The 23,199-nt window shown below is 37.6% G+C and overlaps 1 protein-coding gene across 1 annotated transcript in view; it reads right to left on the reverse strand.

Moving 5' to 3' along the window:
* LOC109430237 (T-box transcription factor TBX6) overlaps positions 1 to 22,287 on the reverse strand; it is a 436,935-nt gene extending 414,648 nt beyond the window's left edge. Inside the window, exon 1 of the mRNA XM_062852882.1 lies at positions 21,325 to 22,287. Within this exon, the coding sequence (XP_062708866.1) occupies positions 21,325 to 21,406 (82 nt within the window). The 5' untranslated portion in view covers positions 21,407 to 22,287. The remainder of the gene's footprint in view (positions 1 to 21,324) is intronic.
* Between the last annotated feature and the right edge of the window lie 912 nt (positions 22,288 to 23,199).

Genomic DNA, 23,199 nt, shown 5'->3' on the forward strand with positions numbered 1-23,199 from the left:
AGTCCACCAATCTTGGGCTTATTCGATTCAGAAACTCACCATCTATTAAGAGGGGGAACCGGTTTTGTCACCGTGTATTACCGGAAAATCCGGATTCCGGTGCAGAATCTTAATGCCTGATGCCAAAATGTCCCACTTCGTTGTGGCGCATATTTTCGCGCAACAACGCATGTATGCAGATGCGTCACAAAGTCCTAGAGCAGCACCTTGGTTAGGACGCACATAAGATTTGATGACACATCCAAGCTCTGTTCATTTTTGGCTCGCGTTTAGTTCAATTGCAACACTACTGGGTGCCAGTAAAAGGGGCTAAGAGATGAAAATGCTGGGAAAGTCCAGGAATAAATAATGTTACACTTAACGTGACGTGATGTGAGTTTTAGTTAACGACAGTGCGAACATTCTCCACCCGCAAAAAACTGGTCAAGAAACATGCCCACCCTGAGGTGTTGTTTCAGGGAGCCTCAGGAAGGCTCCCCTCTGAACTAGTTGACAGATACAAGTAAAAGAATGAATATCCTTTAAAAGAATAAAGAACTCACTATTTGCATAGATTATTCGTTTTCGACGTTTTGTCCTTTCGACGTTTTGTCCCTTTCGACGTTTTGGCATTCGACCTTTTGGCATTCGACGTTTTGGCATTCGACGTTTTGTCTTTCGACGTTTTGTCCCTAAGCCACTTCAAGATGGCATACGGTAGTATCAACCGCACAGAGCTATGGATTGTCATGGACAAAAACGGTCTTTCTTGGGAAGCAGACCAGACTGATCAAAGCCACGATAAACTGTGTGCAAAGCTGCGAAAGGACTTCGGGTGAGCTATCCATAGTTCAGCACACATGCACGGGAAGGTGCAATTTGACGAATCGGGCTCAACAGCCGGGGTACGATTTTCATGAAATCCGGACAGTTAGTGTGCTTTGCGGACGACATGGACATTATCGCCACAACGATTGTATGTCATTCCATAGAAAATAATTTCCCCAGAATTGCACATTCCCCAGAAATTTTTTTCAAAAACTATGCATACATGCTGGAAACTAAGGGTGACCCATCTTGCCCCGCCTACACATTACACGTATGGGATGTATAGCATAAGGAGTATAACGATTTTTTTTCTGTGCAAGGAACGTAAAGAATCTATATATATAAAAAATGAGTTTGAAGTTCCTTTGAAGTAACAAAACTCAAGAACAGGTGGACCGATCAGCATGACTCTTGCATGGTTCTATTCGTATTGGTGGTGGCTGTGTTTAGGGGAAGACGGGGTAAGAAGGCCCGCCGGGGTAAGACGGACCACCTGCAGTTCACCATGAAAATGCCGTTTTCTATAAACTTTCACCTAGTACTCTGTTGAAGTAAAAAATATTTGTCATTTTGAGCCATTTTGTGCAATGTTTTTATTGAGATTTTCAAAACAAATAAACAAAACAAAGATTTTGCTCCATGATGATGTATTTGATATAATTTTGTCGCATACAACCTTAAGGATTTTGATTCGGAATAACGTTTTCAAACCAAAAAAGTAACCCGTTAATAACTTACCAGGAATGTTAACAAAACATAAGAGGAACGGGATTGAGATTGAAAACAAAAATCCTTATGAACTACCCTCATAAGTAAAATTTGCCCAAGCGGGGTAAAAGCGACCACCTCGAACGGGGTAAGACGGCCACCCCCATATCATAGAATAATATGGCTGCACCCAATTCATCGACAATTGTTAGTTGAAAATATGCCATTTCACATAAATAAACTCATATTTGCGTTGTCTGCGCTGGACGTAACCAGAAACAACATTTTTGTGATGTAAATGGGTGTTTGAATATCCATATTTACGATACCCCAATAAAAATAATAAATGGTAGCCCCCGGACAATTATGTCAATCAATATTCCTTGTGAGGGACTTAAGGGAGTCATATCTTATTTCAACGTATGAAATTCAAACATTTCTAATCACTATTATTTAAAAAAATAGTGATGGTCCTTCTTACCCCGCTGGTGGGCCGTCTTACCCCGTCGTCAAAAAATAAAGTGCTTTTTAATCACATTTTCAAATGACTCAAAAATATAAAAGTTTCAACAGCACGAATCGAAAATTAATTTTCTTGCATGCCCAACACTTTGAAAAGTGATATGCTGTGTTGAAAGTAGTGTAATTCATTGTCAGTGCTAGGTTATGATTTTTTTGGCTTAGGGTGGCCGTCTTACCCCGTCTTCCCCTATATGTACAAAAAGTTTGAACATATGTACAAAAAGTTGCGCCATACTAGATTGCTGATTGAGTATTTCACTTGAACTTTATTAATCAAGAGTGCCGTATAAGGATCACTCATAAAATACATAAACATACTAAAGGAAAAAGAATAAGTCTACCGTTGTGCTAGGACTCATACAAAATTTATTAAAATCCGTTTAAATGTTATTGCGGGAGAGGGTCTAGTAATGTGAAATGTTGTGTAATGTAATATTTGAACGAGCCTCTATCTTGAGATGGAGTGATTTGCTTTGACAATATAACATTCTTCCATTTTTTTATTCTACATTTTCCATGCTAGCTTTGGGCGGAAAATCACAATAACGAAGATCTAAAAATCTTTTAATGATTGCTTAGGAAAGTGCTTCAGGGACTCATTAAGAAATTACAATAAGGGATGCTTCAGAAATTCCTTTGGAGATTCCAGCAGATTTCAGAAAATCTTCTACAGATCCCTTCAGAAATAACTCAAGGAATTGCTTCATAAAGTCTTCCAAAAAATTGTCTGTAATTCTTAAGGTGAAGGCCCACTTTCTGAATTTATTTCAAGATTTTGCGAGTATAAATCTAGATATCCGTCAAACGAATCTGGCTGAAAATTTAACTCAGCGTTCTTTGGGAGTAAGCAAGTTACATTTAGCATTTTCAGTTGTATTGACCTGCTAGATAATGTGATGTGTGCTCTTCAAACATGCAAGCCGGCCGTAATGGCGGCCATCTTTACATTCTAACAAACGGGATTCAACCAGATATTCCTTAAAGTTTTTTTACCTTCAAAAATTTTTCCAGAATTTCTTGAAAATGTCCTCTATAGATTTCATCGGAAATGCCTCCAGAGGTTCCTCCAATATTTCGCACAGGTATTCCTTCACGAACAGAGATTTCTTCAGAAGTTTCTTCGGAGATTCTTCCAGAGATTCTGGCATGGTTCCTTTTAATGGTTCCAGCAGGAAACCTCCACAGATTCAGGAATTGCTACCGCTATTTATATATTTCCACAGACATTTCATTAGGAAATTCCGCACGGTTTTTTTTTTCAGGAATTCTTTCATATTTTTTTTATAAAAAATTCATAGGAACTTAAAAAGGAAATATTTTAGAAATTTTTCAAGATATTTTGCAAAGGTTTATCCATTTGTTTCTCCAGATGTTCATCTAAGGATTCCTTTTGAAGTACGCCCATTGATTCCTCCAAGTAATCATTTGTAACAGTTTGCAGATTGCACGGCGGAAATAGTACAAACAGTGGGTAAAATTCACTAAACCATATATGTTTTTACGGCCTTTTGTTCAGACTATGACCGCAAAATCGGACAGTTCATCAACGATCTACCCTTTCGAATAACCTTCCGCTTAAGCGCCAGTCCGGTGAAAACGGACTGCGAAAGGTCGTGTTTAGTTACCGTACCCGGCTAGTCCTCTCAGGGCAGGTCAGGTAAAACCTATCAAACTCAACGGCAAAACCCAAAACGAGAAAACGAGATTCGGAGCTAAATTTGATGACAAGCTATTCGTAACTGATGACGAAATTCGTAAAAGAGATATAAACTTTATGGCGTAGTTTATTCTACTATATCGTATGCCCTACTACCCTAACGTGCACGTTTTGTTCACAATGGCCTAACTTCTATGATCTAACCTGGTATTCTGCTTCTAAACCTGGTCTGGTGAGCCGTTGCACGCTGTCTGGAGTTGCCACCGTCGCTTCTTGGTACCAGGGATGCACGCGTGGACCTAGCTTCGACTTGATCGTCCTCAAGGAGCTACTCGAAGTACCACGCGGCGATCGCCTTCCTGGGCGTTACGAAAAGGAAGCCGGCCGGTGTGTGGCCTAATCTGTGATCAAACGAAAAAAACCTTCGCCTGAAGGTTCTACAGGCGATTCAGAAACTAGCACTCGATGGTTTTATGGCTCATAATGTTACCTGTTGGAAGCCTAACTGGCTTAAAATCGGCAGCTGACTTTTAGTTATGTCGTTATACTTTTTATGTAGCCAACCTGATTTAATAAAGCTCAACAATTAGTTTTCGAAAAATCTTCCACAGTATTCACTGAACTCACTTTTCCTTGGTAAATTTTGACCTCAAGAGTTTTCACGCTATTTGTTTGTTCCTTGCATACTTCTGAAGACTAGAATACATTTTTAATTAAATCTATGAACTAGCACTAAATAAACTTTTTTCTCACCAGTAATTTTAGCTAACTATAGCACAGTATTTTGCTAGTCTTACTCTGGTATTATACTTGGCTTAACTTCTTCGGCACTAAATCTTACGATCCGATCACTCGCACAAGTCTCACAGAAATGACCTAGTAAACCGACCCGAAATATTGATTCCAACGTGTCCTGCTGTGATTGGAGCAAAAATTATCATACGATGTTGTGCAACAGGATTTTAAAAAATCTTGAAGCACAATTTCTAGCGAAGACAAGAACCATCAAAAAGGCAGTACAATCCAAACCCAATCTACGGGAGTACTAAACTTCGGCTGTATATGTTTTTATGTATTTAGTTTCAAAACCCACCACTGTACTGGAGGTGGCGGCGTTGCAATCGTCTAGGGGTTATACATTGGGGTATCCGGAATTCTTCCAGAAATATCTCAATAGATTTATCCGGAATTCCACCGGCAACGTTTCAATAAGCTTTTTCAAGAATTCATTTAGAGCTTTGTAGAGACATACGAACAGGAAACCTCAGGAGTTTATTGAGAAAGGCAGGTACAGAGATTTATATAGGAATTAATTAAGACATTCTTTAAAAATCCATTTGGAAATTACTCCACGTCTTCTTCTTTCTTCTTCTCCTTTTTATGGCTCTACGTTCTCACTGGAACTTGGCCTGCCTCTCTTCAGCTTAGTGTTCTTAAGACACTTCCACATTTAATCAATGAGGGGCTTTCTTTGCCTGCCATTGCATTAATTTGTACACCGTGTCCAATAAGTTCTCATACAAAATCGAATTCAATTCATTTCACATCTGTAATTACATAGTATTTTCAAAGTAAATTTATTTATTGAAAGGTCAACTAACACTGACCAAATACAGCATATGTTTTGGAAGTAACTGTCCTTTATCCTTCTTTGCTAATCGCTTATGTGTCGTAAGTCCATTTCAGCTGGCACGCACGCCATTTCATTGGTATTTCGTCGTATTTTAACGAGTAATGGTTTTAAGTTGAAACAAATTAGGTTCCTGTCCTCTCCATTGCTAGTAGCAACTATGACCAGAAGAGAAAAAATATGAGATCCTGTATTGGTAAAGTATGAAGCCGTTTTATTTTGTACAAAATAAAACGTAAATTAAACAAAAATGTCCATTTGCCTGTTTTAATGAGATTTGTTGTGGTAAAGAAGCACGCCTGCATCTTATCTGGTTGATTCACATCATTCTCACTTTTAAAACATGCTTGTATTCCTATTGTGGTAAATTTTGTCCAAGGTTTTATTATGTTTATCTTTGATATGACAATTTTTTTCATGAAAATCAGCCCAAGTTGAGATTACTTGTAAATTTCTTACCATCACTAAAGCTGTATTGTTTAAGCTTTAGTATATCCATTTGATACATAACTTGAGATACAAACTCAAAATTTATCCTTATGGACTCTATTACGCTACCGTAGAATGAAAAACTTTTCGAACATTTTTCATGCGTGCCGGAGAAAACGGATTTTAGAAAACGGAAGTGTACTGCTAGGCTTATAAAAACAAACAGAAATTAAAATTATTCTAAGCCGTATGCTTTATTCAATAAGTATTTTCTGGTTTTTCAATACATGTATTCGCCTTGAAAATATGAATCACATATGTGGAATAAAATGATATTTTCTAAATTTGTATTTTGTATGAGAACTTATTGGACACGGTATATATTGTGAGGCAACCACAATGATACACTATGCCCAAGGAGTCGAGATAATTTTCCCGACCGGAGCGGGAATCGAACCCGCCGTCTCCGGATTGGCGAACCATAGGCTAACTGGAGACCCCAGGACCCTCCAGGTATTTATTCTGAAATTTCTCCAGGGATTATTTAAGAAATATTTTTTGTAAATACTGAAGGAGTCTTCCAAGGATTTCTTTCAGCAGTGTTTTCGTAAAAAAATCGACCATAGGGCGGATACCTTAACAACACGTACCAGCATAAGGGCGCCGAACTTTTAATGCCTTTAATAAGCATATCTGATTTTAACAATTTTTTATTTATTTTTTTCTACATTTACGGAAAAAAAACCGTGACAGAACTGTCACCGAAGGCTAAATCTGGAACTAATCAAAAAGTAATGTTTATAAGTAGGGTAGCGTACATACTTAGAAATTGTTACATAGAGTTCGCTGTAACAAAGTGACCTCTATCCCTGTCTAAATAATTCTGCATGTGATTGTAAAATTACAAGCTGATGGTTGGCTGCAGTATGAAGTTTACAAACAATGTTGCATTAAATAAATCCTTTCATGTAAATCTGAATGAATTGAATCTGATTCTAATCCTAATATTTACGTACCGTCAAGTCGCCATTCACCGTGGGCCTTCGAATATGTTTTCAATATTTCCATATTACAATGGAATCGTATGATAATTTCACTTTAATTTAATACAACACTAATGAATTATTACCATGTCAAAACGCGGGTTAGAAACTTTTTTTAGTACCATTTTGACACTAAAGTGTGTTTACATTTATTAATATTTTCCTCGTTCACTGCATTCGTAATAAAAAAAAAACAAAAACTGCGCTTACGTGATTCAAGTGATTAACTAAATGCAGTTACGAAATTATGTCTTCAAGAAGCAATTAAATTCACCTATCAGGTATGTATTTTGCATTATCGAAGCAAGTTTACCAAGAAAGTACGATTCCACTTATTTTTTTAATTGAAACAAAAGGGCACGGTAAATGGGTACCCTAAAAATCAATGGTCTCCATTCACCGTGCCCCATAATGCCCCATGTAAGTATAGAAAAAAAATGAAAATTTGAATATTCGTTTTTCTTAATAATTCTTACAAGTTATTACTCAAAATGAATATAAACGAAAAAAATTGGCTTTGCCACGCCATATTGCACACATATTCCCATCAGTTTATACATTAACAGATTGCTCTCAGTTCGAAGCTCATATTCAACATTCTATGCAGAAAAATTCTTCAATGTAAAGTTCTGGGAAATTGAATAGAAATGTATATGTTTTTTTTTTACGTCGGATGTAATTTTTAGAAATTTTTGGTGTGCAAATATTGTGCTGATTTTTAACCTTCTTCTGGCACTTGGCCATGCAATCAAACCAACAAACGGAGCTTTTTCATGTGCACCTTCGAGAATTCCAAACTTTATTAAGTCAATAACGGTGCCGGACAAGTCCTTACGGTCATCGAGGAAGGTAAAGAATATTAGTGTAACGAGTGTTACTACTATAAACCGAGATCACCTCTACTTCTCCACAACTGACACGGGATTAGTTTTTGTTAGTGAGGAGGATGTCTTACTTTTTTAACAAAACAATTGATAAAAATGATTGTAGAATTCATTTTGTTCCGTCATTATAAGGCAAAGATTAGCAATTATCCCATATAACTTGCGAAGGAACAAGAAATTGTTCGTACACTCATTACAGAAGTAACTACAACACAATGAACCTCGCATATGACCGTAGTTTTCCGGCGTCAAGCGGCACTCTCTGCTGTTACTCTGTGATACAATTATTGTGGAAGCCATATTTTCGTCGGTTGTAATTACTTGCGTTTGCAATATTGTTGAGCTGTGTTTCTGTGGGCACAAAGGAAGCGGTGCGGCGGTGAGAGGTATGCTTTCTCATCGCAACAAAAACGCATGTAACATTACCGCCACCACGCTCGGTCCGTCCACGGAAGATTGTTACGAAAACGACGACGCGACAACGCATCAATGGAAAGCTTACCCCAAAGACCACCGACGACAAGACAGCAGGGGATGGCCGAGGCCTGGCTGCCGTGGCACCTTTCTTCCCGTGTTCAACACGTCATTTTTCCGGCTTTAACTCTTTTCTTTTAGCGGTGTGACCTCTGGCCTGGCGAGCACGAGTGCGCGCGCTCACATTTTGTCACATAATGAGTGACGAGAGGAAATGAGATGTTTCTTTTAATTATCTACGGGAAATTGAAAACCACGCATGACGTTCTAACACTGCCACCGAGTGCGTTTTTCCGCAAGATGCCGCGCAAGGTTTTCGAGTTTATTTTTCGCGTCCCATCGTTACTCACTAATGGGTTGTTAGTTTTTAGCACATGGTTGTTGTTTCACGTTTAGGCATGTGAAGTTAGCATAGTGAGAGAACATTTGGCAGGATGACGATAATGTGACAGGTTGATTGAAGCGTTCAAGTGCGATTGGCGCTTACATAATTGTGCGAATATTGTCAACATATTACTCACAGGATTATGCAGAATGAAGCATTCGGGCTCGGGCCCACTTGGTTTCGGTCCTGGGCCAAGCGCTTCCAGTAGTCCTGAACGTTTAGACTCCTTAGACCTTCCTCAATTGCATAAAGCCAACGTCTGCGCGGCCTTCCACGAAGTCAACGATTTCTTCAAGGTTCTCTGCTGAATATGGTTTTGACTTTAATCGTTTCTTCGGCATATGAGCTACGTAACCAGCCCACCGCAGCCTGCCGTGTTTTATTCGCTTCACTACATCCATCCGTCGTTGATTGACCTTCTGGAAAACTAGCCTGATATTCGCTGACGAAGAACTTCTTAATCGACCCAAGCCTGTTAAACAGAATTCCGGAGGAAATGTTGTACGCTGGATTGAGAATTGTTATATATTTTTCTTTAATTCGTGTAATCAATCAGGGACTCAAAATTCAAAAAGTTCAAAACATCAACTTAGAATTTCACATTGCAACATGTACCTGGGAAAAGGTACAAAACCTAAGAGGACGAAACTAGCAAATCGACATTCCTGTGTATGTAATCTCGTTCTGAATTGATATATCATCAATCAAAACTTCACTGTCCCCAGTCAAAAATTAATCACGAAACAAAAGTCAATCTCACGCCCGCATAAAGCGATCCCATCCCCGGGGGACATGGCGTCACAGTAATTTTCGAGTTGACCTATCAAGATCCTTGCCACGTCAAAAATTTGTTCACCCTCCATCAAGATTGACATTTCAACCTGTTAAAATTCTCTTCAGACGTGTTCATCGCTCACACGTTTGCCCTTTCACCCTTCTCTCTGATGCTAGAACAAATGATACCCGAGAAAGAACACAATATTAATTATCCCTCCGACACACTGTCAGTCTGTTTGCCTAGCCAAAGTGAATGAATTCTGGTTCTATTTCTTCGACCGTCCTGACTCCTGACACTAGGACCCTCACCCTTGATGTACCAAATTCCTGCTCTATCGAACGAATTCTTCTCGTTCGACACTCGATGCTCTAGATTCCCGAACAAACTGACGTGCATCCTTCGAATCGAACCATGCGTGCATGTTCGCATGCAACCCAACAAACCTCACCCCCTCAATTTTTCTTATTCCTCAAAACCTAAAACTAAATACCATTAATCATCTCCTGCGGTGAGGATCGCCATCATCATCGTCCGCATATAAGACTGCAACAACGTAAGCATAAGGCATGTCAAGCAACTAAAATATGCTCGATTTTGGGACCGAAACTCTTAAAATCAACAACAGATGAAAGATTGGGACGGGACTAATTTTCCGTTAAAACAAACAGATCCGGGACCCATGCGAGCGTACATTTATAAGGAAAAGGAACAACGGCTGACGCCAATTCGATTGGGTCTGGCGGTTTTTCTGGGTTGATCCTGTTCGATCCATCAATTATAGGAGAATGGTTGTACGTTTTCCGTAATCTTTGAGTGTAGGGAACTCACTTTTTTTTATTAAAACACCTATTTTCGAAGTGACGATGATATCAGTATAAAATTTAGCTAGTATAAAAAAAAAACAGTTTCACATTTTGTAACATTTTTGTTAGAATTACTTTCACACTCCGAATACCGTGATGAAAAACGTTACGCGGAATACCGTGATCAGAAAAAAGTGGGATCTAAAAGTTTGAGCAACTTGTTCTCAGTCGCCTGTGAACCGATTTTCAATTTTCTTTCAGGGATCTTTTACCAAATTGTTATTCTTTTATTTTATACAAAATTCATGTTTTTAGTGATGCTCATTTTTCCTCCACAATAGCGTGAGTAATGAACGTTTTTAAAAAATCAGAACTACATTCTTACGTCCTCAGTTTTGATCTAGATCTGCTGAAACTGAACTAGATAAAGGTCCCATTAGACATGACAAATGTTTGGCCAAACAAGCCCAACACCACGGCATAAATATCATAAGGCAAGCTAGTAACCTATGTAAACATCATTTTTGGATGTAAACATGTGACGTCGTTCTTATCGTTTTACGTTGATCGAATTGGTGAGGAGTACTATTAGAATAACTAACCACAGAAGTCCAATGTCGCGACTGTTCGTGTGACTAACATCTAATTTGCCACGCCCTTACAGCGTGAGTAGCGGTACTAGAAGTGTCAAATCAATTTTGTTTACCAAAACAAATGATCCTCTACAAGCTAAACTCTGAAAAATAATCAATTAATACAATTGAAGTTATTAATTTAATTAAATAGGAAAAGGGACTACAGCGCCATTGGAGTTTTAGTGTATTTCTATTGGAGTACTAGATCATTGTGTAAACGCCTATGAACGATTTGAATTACGTCATTAAAAAACTGTCAGATTTCCGGAAGGTATCACCTTCTAAATATTGTACACCGTGGCCCAACACATGACCAACACAAGGTAAATCATGGCAACCTCGGATGAATGCCGGACTAGAATGAAAAATATTTGTCATTATGACAAACAGTCTCATGGCCCATTAAGTTTTATCTCTCAATATGACGCTCTTGTATTATTGTTATGCATCTTAGTGGAATCTTCGACATAATGCTTTGGATTGGTTGGTACTAGATTCTTACGTCTTTGATTTTGATCTAGATCTGTTGAAATTGATCGAGATAAGTTTTATCTTTCGACACGACGCTCTAGTGTTAAACAGTTAAACAACGATAGTAAAATAAAAAAAATGTTGCTAGAATCGCTTTAACTTCTTGAGTTTACCGATCAAGCCCAAAATTGTACAATTTATAGCTAACTTTTTAAGGAACTAGCAGTTAAATTTATGTTGATAGTATTGGAGAGGTTGAGAATGTAAATCACTGTCTCGACGAAATTGTTAGGAAATACAACCTCATACGTGATCAATGTACCGTAAAACGGGGTATCTTTGATAATGCGGGTAACTTTGATAGTGCGGCAGGCATTGTATAGTTTATCTTATTGCGGATTTTTAGAAAAATTTCCACTCTGCGGTAGCCGCCGAGTTCTACCGCAGCTGTCAAAGTCCTACCGCAGGCTTGAAAATCATTCTATCATTGAAGCTAAAGGCTAAATCAAAGCATGCTTGCAAGGTGAATTGAACTGAAAACCAACAACAAACAATGATCATCGGCGTCGTATCCAAGGCTATCCAAGGCATCGCTAGGGCTCGCTAGGGTAGATCGATGATACATAAGTGAAAATCAGTAGTTTGACAGCTGCGGTAGCTTTTCGTTCTACCGTAAAACGGAAAGTTTTCTCTAAATTAGCAATATAACTATGATTCCTTCAACCAGTTAAGAAAAAGGCAAACGTAGATCAATTCTATACATATGAAAGATCATCTTAGATGAATTTTCATTAAAACCTAAATTAAATACAACTTTTTGGACAAAAAATAAAAATTGTTGATATTTTTGTCATTTGTCAACCCCTTCAAACAATCTGCTATACGACTTCGTTACAACTATTTTTTCAATGAATGGACTATTATTAACGATAGATTCATCATAGTAGATTCCAAATCTGGCCTTGAATTTCTTAACGAAGTGTGTTTTTACGAAATGGAAGCAATTTTGTAAATTGGGACATAAATCTTCATACATCGATAAACGCCTAAAAGTATGCAACGCTCTTGTAATATCATGAAGATAAATCTATGTTATTCAAAATTTGTTATTAAAACATTAAAAAACAATCCAAAATAAGAGAACTCACCATGAATAGCATGTAATCATATGTTGATGCACCGTTAAACATATTTTTTTACAAAGATAATGATTTTTGATAGCTAGTTTCACTGTGCTTTCCACTCAGTACTACACAAATACATTTCTATATGTAAAATTTAGTAAAAAATCAATGTTTTGATATAAAAATGCTATCTGATATATTTCACAAGGCTTCTCTCATCATGTTCATACTCCTAAGATTTCAATATGTGATTATTTTTCAAGATTTGATATATTTTTTCAGGACATTATCAAAGTTACCCCAAAATGAAAATCTGATTCTCGCTCATATCTAAAACTAAAAGTCACCCAAAATATTTCAGATTATCGAATCTTTTAATTGCAATTGATAACTGATACCCCAGCACTTGTTTTGAAAATATAAAACTTGGGGAAATACTGTTACATGGAAAAATATTAAGAAAATTCGCTGAAAAACTATCAAAGTTACCCCATTTTACGGTACTAAAATAGTGACAAGAGAAGTTAAAATAAAAGGGGTGCAATGTCCCTGGATGACTTTTAATTCATGTTATTTCTCGGGGATTTCGGCTTTCAGTCAAAGAAAAGCGTTGATTTTCTTATCTCATCGCCAACGTTTCGATCCAGATGTTGGGATTTTCTTCAGGGCCTGCGGTTTATTCGTTTAATTTGTTTAATTAGGAAGGTTTTACAAACTACATCTAGACTACACTTACTCGAAATTAATCAATTTGTCTGTTCCCGTGTACATCTCACGGTTGATTGTCTTGTTTTGAATTTGCACTGCACAAGTCTCACTGTGGATTTAAAGCCGTTAGAGAAGTAGTTTTGGGAACACGGGATATAAGGGTACAAACTTTACTGCCAGCACCCTCGAAGGTAGTGAGTGGGTGGTACAAAATGGGAGCTCTACACAAGGAGGATCCATGACACTTCCTTTAAGCAGTAGACGTAGTCTAAAAAGGCTCCAGACTGTGATAACATTCCTGTTAGCTTGCTAAAAGACAATAGTGCTACTTTTTCTAAAATTTTGTCTCAATGTTTCAACATCATGATCGAAACGGGTCAATATTGAGATTGCTTGAAAGTTGCTAGGTTGATTCTTGTATTCAAATCGGATAATACTCATTTACCTGATAACTATCGATCAATTGCTACGTTGTATGTATTAATTAAAAAAATTGAAAAAATGCTAGTAAATCCCCTATTGTCTTTTTTTTTTTTAAATAGCGTGATTTATAACTTGCAATATGGTTTTAGACAGGGTTGTAGTACCACAACTGCTAGCGCTAGTTGATTTTCGGATTAATGAAATTGATGCTAAAAAAAACTGTAGGAGCTCTATTTATTGACTAGAAGAAAGCGTTCGATACGCTAAATCATGACATTCTTCTGGGAAAACTAGAACGTTATGGCGTCAGAGGAGTTGCACTAAACCTAATCAAGAATTATTTAACTAATAGGCAACATTATGTTTCGATAGGTGATTGCGAAAGTACGTAACTGCAAACATCAATTGGTGTCCCACAGGAAAGTAATATAGGGCCTCTTCTTTTTTGGATTTATATCAATGATTTAGGCAATTTAAGGTTAAAAGGAGTTCCTTGTCTATTTGCTGATGACACGGCATTATTCTTCCCCTGTGAAAACCCCAGTGCAATTATTGATCATATCAACGAAGACTTGGTGATACTACAACAACTTTTACGTAACAATTTATTGACTCTCAATCTAGCCAAAACAAAATATATGGTTTTTTGGTCAGCTCGCAAATCATTACCTCAATTTTCTGATCCAATAGTTGGATCAACAAACATTCAACGCGTTTGCTCTTTTAAATACTTAAAGATTCATCTGGATTATATCTTGTCATGGGAATTTCATATTAAACATGTTGAAAAGGGTTCTATAACATTTACCTGAAAACCATTTACCCGAAAGACATTTACCCGAATGCGACAAATACCCGAATGCGACAAATACCTGAATGTGACATTTACCCGAATACGACATTTACCCGAATGCAACACTTACCCGAAAAATTAAAAAAAATGGTGTACTTAATCCCCATATAATTTGTCAATAATAAATAATATCATTTAGCAGGCTTTGGTTAGACCTAATAATCATCAGACTGAGTGATCATCAAGCACTCTGATACAGGATTGGGGCATCCATTTAGTACGTCACGCTAAAAATGGGAATTTTCAACCCCCCCTCCCCCCTTCGTACGGGGTTTTCCTATACTTAATACTTTGCTTGTCACACTTTTCAGAACCCCCCTCCCCCCTCTGAGCGTGACGTACTTTATGGATGCCCCCTAACTGGCGGTCACAATGCTGTTTTAATCAGAGGATTTTTTTTTTTAATATTCTGTTCTTTTACGGCTCCAACCAATTAACCCGAAAATAGAAATACACTAGAACTCCAATGGCACTGTAGTCATATTTCGTATTTAATTATTTTAATAACTTTAATTGCATTAATTTACTATTTTCAAGTGTCCATCTTGTAGAGGACCTTTTGTTATCAGTCACATGAACAGTCACGACATTGGACTTCTGTGGCTAGTTATTCTATTAGCCCAAACGCCAATCTGAATCAATCAGGAGATCGCCCAAAAAATGCTCGCTGTGGATAGCTTATTAAAAGTTGAAGAAAAAATAAGTTAGAAAAGGGTAATCCTTGGGGTAATCTGTAACAACGTTGTGTTTCATGAACAAGAAAGTTTTGCGGAAACGTTTTTAGCATAACTGAAGAACATCTGAATGTGATGACTTTTTCATTACCAAGCTATTACATTTTTTTTTAACACAGGCTGCTTTGAGCTACTTTTATACACGGTCATAAACTGGCAGCCATACTGCAAGTATTCTCCACTTCTTCTAAGATTTGCCTTCTTTTTAAAATCGGCTGTTCTTTCGAATTTACATTGTCCACCCGTGAACTGTTGATGAGTTGGTCGGCTGGTACTGGCTAAACTGGTAATTTCTCCATAGAAGTTATTCCTTCTATTCATGAGAGGCTACTTTTTCGAGTTAGAATGTTATATAGTTTGCTTGCAGACGAACTAAGTACTAACTCCATAGGAGATTTGTCCTTCTTTGAATAATAAGCTGTTCTTTAAGTTAAGATTTTCACAATTGACTGGTGGCCAAATTAGCAACTTTATCCGATATTTCCCTTTCTTTTAACAATAGAATGTTCTTTCGAGGTCTGCTAATCGATCGATCTTTTCGGATTCATTCGGCCTAATAACAATGATTGCTATGTTTGTATGCTGGGCTGCTATGATTCACTTGACATATAAACTCATTATTTTGATTGAGTCTATCAGTAAGCATTAACTGTGGTCCTATTATGATGAACTGCCCTGTGCTGAATCACATTTAAGTTAAAATTCTCTGCTTATTTTATAATTTTATTGAAAGTGCGAAAAAAAATGAGAGAGTGATAAAAAGGGAACCCGTGAATTCATCTTTTTACCTATATCCTTAAGGGAACTAAAATACTTATCTATCGGGGCAATGACTCATTCGGGGTAATGGCTTTTGGGATAATGTCCTATTCGAGGTTATGATGGCATTCTGGGAAATGTGGTAGAGTTTCTTTTACATAAATAGTGTCACTGAGTTGTTTGGTGGCCACACTATTACCTATTGTGCTGGATGAGTACAACTGGAATATATTGATTCCAGAATGCTGGCTTTCTCAGTCTTCGGTAAATCAAAACGGCAAGGGAAAGGCAAAACTTGCAGTTTTTATTTACCCAAGACTGAGAAATTATTACCTATCCTTCGAAGATTTTTTTTTCTTCTCTTCAAAGGCTGTTCTTCCGAGTTGCACTGCTGCATATTTTGTTGGTTTTCGAACTACTAGCTGCCCAACAATCATTGTTGCTGTACAATAGACGAATAAGCCATTTATAAGCTTATTTTTGAATTTTTGTTGAATAAGCTGTTATTTAGCTATCATTGTTAGGATGTACATTTTCAATTACACCTACATGTTTGAGTGATGGATTCCAAGTCAACATCTAAGATTTTTTCTTTCTTTCAGTAATAGGATGTTCTGATGGTGAACAATCTGCAAACTTCTCTGTCAAAAATGTTTTTCTCATGATATGTTGATTTTCCAAGGCCTGTTTTCTAATCGTTTTGAGCTAATGACCACTTGGCCTACAAACAGAGATTTCCCCTTTTTAAAATCATAAACTGTTCTTTACTTATCAAAAAACAGCTTATGAATCTAAGAAGGGTAAATATCTAGAGTGAATGCTAACAGCGTTAACACAAAAAAAATAAGATGCAGTGATTAGTTTCATTCAAGCATATGCTCTGTGAATTCCTATCGTGGGTCATTTCAGAGAAAATTTTATAAAATGGGTTCTTGAGGAACTTTATATTTAAATTGATTTTCTGATTCACAATACAAAATAATACATGTACATTTTGAATTGAACAAAATAAATGATCTTTATTCACAAAATCATAATTTGTTCATAGTAATAAACTATTCGGGTAAATGTCGCATTCGGGTAAGTGTCGCATTCGGGTAAATGTCGCGTTCGGGTAAATGTCGCATTCGGGTATTTGTCATTCGGGTATATGTTACATTCGGGTAAATGGTTTTCGGGTAAATGTCTTTCGGGTAAATGGTTTTCGGGTAAATGTTATAGAACCCACAATACCAGACAATTTGGACATTTATCACGCATAAGGGCTGCAACCAATTTAGGTCAGAAACGCATTTCATGTATTGGTCCATTTAAATATAATACCTTACCATTTGAGCTGAAACAAGTCGTCAATTGAAATCTGTTCAAAAGTCGCTTAAAGATGTACTTAAAATCTAAAATGAATGAATTTCTTCTCTAATATCCAAACCATCACAAAACTTTTAATTGAAACTTTTGATTATATCTGATAATTATTGAATTTTGTTTTACATTTGCTTTATTTTTGGTTTGTTGATGCTATTGAATCAGTTGCAAACGTAACTTGAGTAAACAAATTTGATGGCAAAAAAAAAAATACATTATCAAATTCCTGATTGATTATGTTTAACTGTCAAACAGCACTTTCCAAAATTAGTAGAAGACTGCAGTCAATTGAATGTTTTTATTATAAATGTGAAGCAGCAAGAATCAAGTGCTTTTGTATCCTGATGATTAATAATTAACATTTGCAGCTGGTATCTTTTGCTGTACATGGTGTTGCCTATATGTCCATCTGAGGTAGAAACTCGGCAGTCCAACACAACCGAGGAGTGTGAGCTTATGTACAAGCCGGCGACGCGCTGAACTGTTGCAGTAAAATTACACGAGTTAAACATTTTCCTATAAAATTTACAACTTTTCAGAGTTGACCGTTGTTTTTTTTTATTTTATTCACACTTTACCCCTGGGAGCATCTATCCCATTTGGTTCTTCAGATTTGTAGTTTAGGAGACAAGGATGGCATTGCACACAAAAAATGCGCACAGTGCAGCTCATTTTCATATTAAAACCGCTCACTATTGCTTCGTGGCCGTGCGGTTAGCAGCGGCAGCCGTCTAGGTGTATCGCAAGCTTTGAAGTGTGGGTTCGATTCCCGCTCCAGTCGGTGGATACTTTTCGTCAAACGAAAAATTCATCACTGGACTACTGGGTGTTTTATGTGTTGTGCGTTGTCTAGTGTAAGTAGTGTGTTCAGTCGGTGCAGCCTCTGGCTGAAGACGGTGTGAATTGTCTTTTGTATCTTTTTATGCACCATTTCATAATGTAGTTTTGATATTTCTTTATTCAGCAGCAAGAATGAAATTCATGAAGCAAGAAAAGATAATAGAACTATACATGAAATTATTAGAATTAGAAACATTCGCGTTCAAATTCAATTTCTTAATTTTGGAAACTGAAATAGTTTATAGAGCACATTATGAATTTAAAACAATTAGGCATAAAAGTTTCAAAAACTAGATCATTTTTATGAAAATTCACAAAAATCATACTGTGTCATAATGTATACCTTTTGAAATTCGTATGCTCAGTTGTCTGAGTGTTCAACACATAGGTGACAAGAATTGTTTTGATTTCGAATTTAATATAGTCGCATAAGATGCTCTATTACATCGCAATGCTGAACACCGAAAATCACATAAGATATCGCTTCCAGTCACAAAGCATTATATTGCCCTCTCAATGCACGTATATCACCTCCACTTTTGTATGCATTAGTTACTTTTGCTGCATCTTATACGATGTAACTTTCCCATATAACCCAGTCAAAGATACATAACCTTATTATTACTAAGTGTAGATATATACAATTCAAGATTATGTTATAAACTAGTGGGAAACAATCTTTGGTCCTCTGATTGAGAACTACGCGTTATCACTATTATATTGACTACATTGCCATTATATCTTATTAAAATTATATATGAAAGGGTTAGAAGAAAAGGGGTGTAAGGACTGTTCAATTTATAAAACGGACAACTTGCTTGTGAGATATCTTTTTTATTTTTCAATAAAATCATTATCAGTTTTTTGCATAACTTTCTATAGCTATTCTCATATGTAGGAAAAATATAACGTTAAGCAAAATGTTCTTTATTGTGTAACTGAAGCGGTTTTCGTAAAACATCAATAAAAACCCATTTCTCAAAATTCGACATAACTTTCCACATACTTAACATGCACATTTTCACGAGGTTTTTAATGAATTGGAAGCTTATACAATTCTACTAAAGGTAAAGCTCATTAGTTGTTCAAAAATAACGCACCAAGCAGTCTCCAGCTTGACATAGTGGATTAGTTTGTTTTCATAGAAATTATTAAAAAATGTTTATTTAAGTCCTGTGTTGCAATAGCATCACGGATTCGGTCAAAAATTTGTCCAGAGTAGTAGAATATTGCTCTCTGAATGATACAGAAGAAAAATTTACTTTTAACTGCATTTTTCATCAAGAATTTAATCCATTGCTCCATTGATGCAGATTTTCGACTCTAGCGAATCTTGTTATTATATATTTTCAACAAAGTTGATCCTATGTTATTGTACACCTTATTTAATAATAATCGGATGCAAACTTTTTATTTCCAACATTATTGTTATGCAAAATTGAATTGCAGCTCGAATTTTCAAGAGCACAAATCAAAAGAACCGAATGTCATTTTGCGCTGAAAAGTTGATCGATTCGTCACCACCAGCAGGTTACCAATCGATCAACTTTTCAGTACAAACGAACATTCGGTTCTTCAGATTTGTGCGTTTGAATAATCGAGGTGTAGCTTCGTTATATATTCACCTTAATCAAAATAAAGGCAAATCTCTAATAAACATGTCCACAGTAATATTGCCAAATAGGAACAACATCTAGGTTAAACCGATAAGTAAAAGCTAAAGCTAACACCATTCTACAAGTCAAGCCGAGCGTTTTTCAAAAGTTTAAGCCTAATTATTAGGTGCTGATGAATTAACTCTGTTGGTATGCTCTTCATACTGTTACAGTATCGTAGAGTTTGGTTCGAATCCAGATGAAAACGTTTATTTTTTCATAGTTGTCATTTCCGTGGTGGCTATATTGGTACTACTCAGTGCTTTCATTAAGGTAAAATGGTGCCATCCCCATCTCTATTCCAGTAAAATCAAATTTCTAGCATGAACAAATCACTGTTATTCCGCGGTCTCGCGCCCATAACTACAGAATGCAAAAGATGTCAACCCTGTGTATGGGAAATTGCGTGCAAACGAGCGTCTTCTATGATCAGGTATTTCCATTTTCGGGCCCGGCGCCTCTTTGTATAGTCATTTTTTAGGATTCCGTTGACCATGTTCTATTTAACGATAATGCCAATGAAGAAAAACTGTGAAATGACCACCTGACTGACTGATATAATTTGAACCAAAATATTCAACTGCAGCTGGTTGATTGAAGAAAATTGTAGTACAGGCCGGACTCGATTATCCGGAGTCGGGTTTTGAAGCTTCCCATCCAAATGTCTGGCAAACGGAATACTGAACTAAGCTATTTTTACTGTTTACTAATCTAAGTTAGCTTAAGTACAAGGTATTTGGAGTATTCTAGAGCAACGTTTTTTAGAACCGTTGAACGGATTTGGATCGAGTGAAATTTTGAGCAATGTACTCCAAATACCTTGTCCTCAACAAAACTTCAAAATTTCAGCATTATACAACATTTCGTTCTCCAGATATATGTTTGGTAAGCCTCAGCAGAACCCGACTCCGGATAATCGAGTTTTCACTAGTGAGTCTTTTTCTGTCCATTAAACTGTTTACAAGGCTGCTTTTAATATTTATCTGGCACTTAACTAGCTATTTCATTAAAAAAAATTCGGGACTTCGGCAGCTACTTGTCCATAAATTCAAACAATATTTTTCTTAAGAGATTTGCCTTGGTTGCCTTGGAGATTTTTATGGGAAACATCGGTGAGAACCCTGGCAATGAGTTTCGGGGAGACTTATTTTTCTTATGTCGAATTCGTTTTTGATTCAGTTCCAACCTGGGTTGGAACTGGATGAGATCACAGTTTCAACCCCAACTCGACTTCGGTTTCGCTTGTACTAAAGTTTGTTTGAGTTTGTTTGACGTTTGTTTGTTTACACATTTTCCGCCAATCCAGTTCCAACCCAGGTTCAAAAACGAATTCGACATTACTAAACTAATAAAAGGGCTGCACACCAAGAACATCTCGGGTCTGGGGCCATTTGGACAGAAAGACCTATTTTGGGCACTTGTTGCTATAACTTTGTCATTTTTTTAACCGATTGACTTGATTATTGAAATACGGTGAGGTTGTACAGTATCTAACAATGTCCAAAAATTGGAATCAGTTGATTAAAAATCAACTAAATTAACTTATGTTATCAACTAACTTTTGGGCACTTGTAGCTGCCCAAAATATGCCCCCCTGTCCAAGTGGTCCCAGACTCCATGGTAAAATTTCAACTCACCAGGAATCCTTTGCAGCATCTGCTGCCGGTAGATCTCGTGTGCAATATGCTGATGCATCCTTAGGTCAATCATGTCTGTCATTCTGATTACACCAATCGTATCCACCGATCAAAAGCTATTTGTTTATCCTTCTGTCAACACAGCACACCTGTCACTGGATTACGTGCGCATTCTCGTAATTGATATCACCAATATAACTCAGCGAGGCAGAATAAACGTGTATACACTCAATCATTCACAGTATTATTATGATAATTGTGTAATTCTTCCCTCGGTTTAGATATATCACCTCGACACTTGAAACTACATTCATAAAAATTCAAAAATAATCATTTGTCACGCTGACAGTCACACGCGCGCTACATACGTCCCCGAACCACAACGCCGTAGCCAAAGCACAATACTCTTCACACCAAATGCGACGATGAGACGACGTGCAACAATTGCCGCGATTGTTTTTGTTGGTTTATTTACTTCCAACGCACACCCACGCCTTCAACAAACCGAGCCGTCGCACATTAGTCCGAACCGCCAGCGCCAGCCGCATACGGGTTTCTTCTTTGCCTTCTTCCCGTTCGTCGCCTTTTTCGTTCCCGCCCGATTCGCGGTCCCTGATGCGACGGTCTATATTCTCGCCCTTTTGCAAAACACGCGTCCAGTCAGCGAAAAAATCGCTTCGCAACTGCTGCGCCAATAAAATAGCTTCACTTGCCATCCATGCTTGTGTACAATGCTCACGCTCACTCTGAGCTGCACCACAACGACACGGCGGCGACGACGACGACGATGGACGATGCGACGCTCGCGAAAAACTACTAAAAAGAGGCAGAAAACACAACAATAACAACCTGGTCAGTTTTCAGCACCATCAGCCTGCGGCCGTACAGGTTTAAGTGGCCGAAACCCTACGAAAAACCGCCCGGACGAAGTTGCTCATCAAAACGAAACGGACAATGAAAGGTGTGCGAGGTGCAGAGAGTAAAACCACACGGCCGTGCACCAACACAAAAGCACATGTGCGCAACCAAACTGTGCACTGTGCACAGACGAAATTCTCTTCGTAGTCACCATTGCCCTCAGCAGTCTCTCCCTCCACCACATCAACGCGAACACCACTGATTGGTCGAGCTAGGAACCGCCTTCTCTTTTCGCTTCTCCTTTTCACATTTCGTTTACACGCGACGGTCCATTCATGAAAATAACCACACAAACGCACAAAACTTGTGCACGAGTGGAACCCTTTTCTGATGCGTTCACCTCTTTCCGCGATGCTCTCGAGCAACGATGACCCCCCATCATTCTTCGGCAGACGAGAAAGGAACGAAATGGCGTGAAATTTGAAACGCTTTGCGCGCGATCCGCTGTACAGCAAGCAGCAACCGAATCGGTGTGCATTGGTCGGTAAGCCGACCACGATAATCGTTCGTCACCTCTTTCTTCTGATGTGTATAGTTTGATGGAAAAACGTGCCACGATGACGTTGGAATACAATATGGCGGTTTTATACGAATGCCGCCGATGATTGAATCGTGTTGCGGGAATTGGATCAATAATTAATTGGATTATTTGGTGTTTTGGGGCTTGCCTGGATGACTTTGTAACGTATGCTGTTGTGTACTGCTACAGTCGAGTATCGGCAAGCTGATTTATAGGGTTTGGGCTTTTTATTGATGGCTCGTCGAGTGTGATTTGTTCCGACAGCAGAGACGTGATTTTTACGGCTCGTAAAATTTCAATTAAGATACTACCCGAGCAGAGGAAAATATCAAAATAATAACAACGGAATCACAAAACCTGTTTTTATATCTCGGTTTGTTATTATTAACTTATTAAGTCATCACCGTTCCATAACATGTTCTGTTGGCTCTTGGTAT

This window comes from Aedes albopictus, chromosome 2, assembly GCF_035046485.1.
Source record: "Aedes albopictus strain Foshan chromosome 2, AalbF5, whole genome shotgun sequence".
Taxonomy (NCBI): Eukaryota; Metazoa; Arthropoda; class Insecta; order Diptera; family Culicidae; genus Aedes; species Aedes albopictus.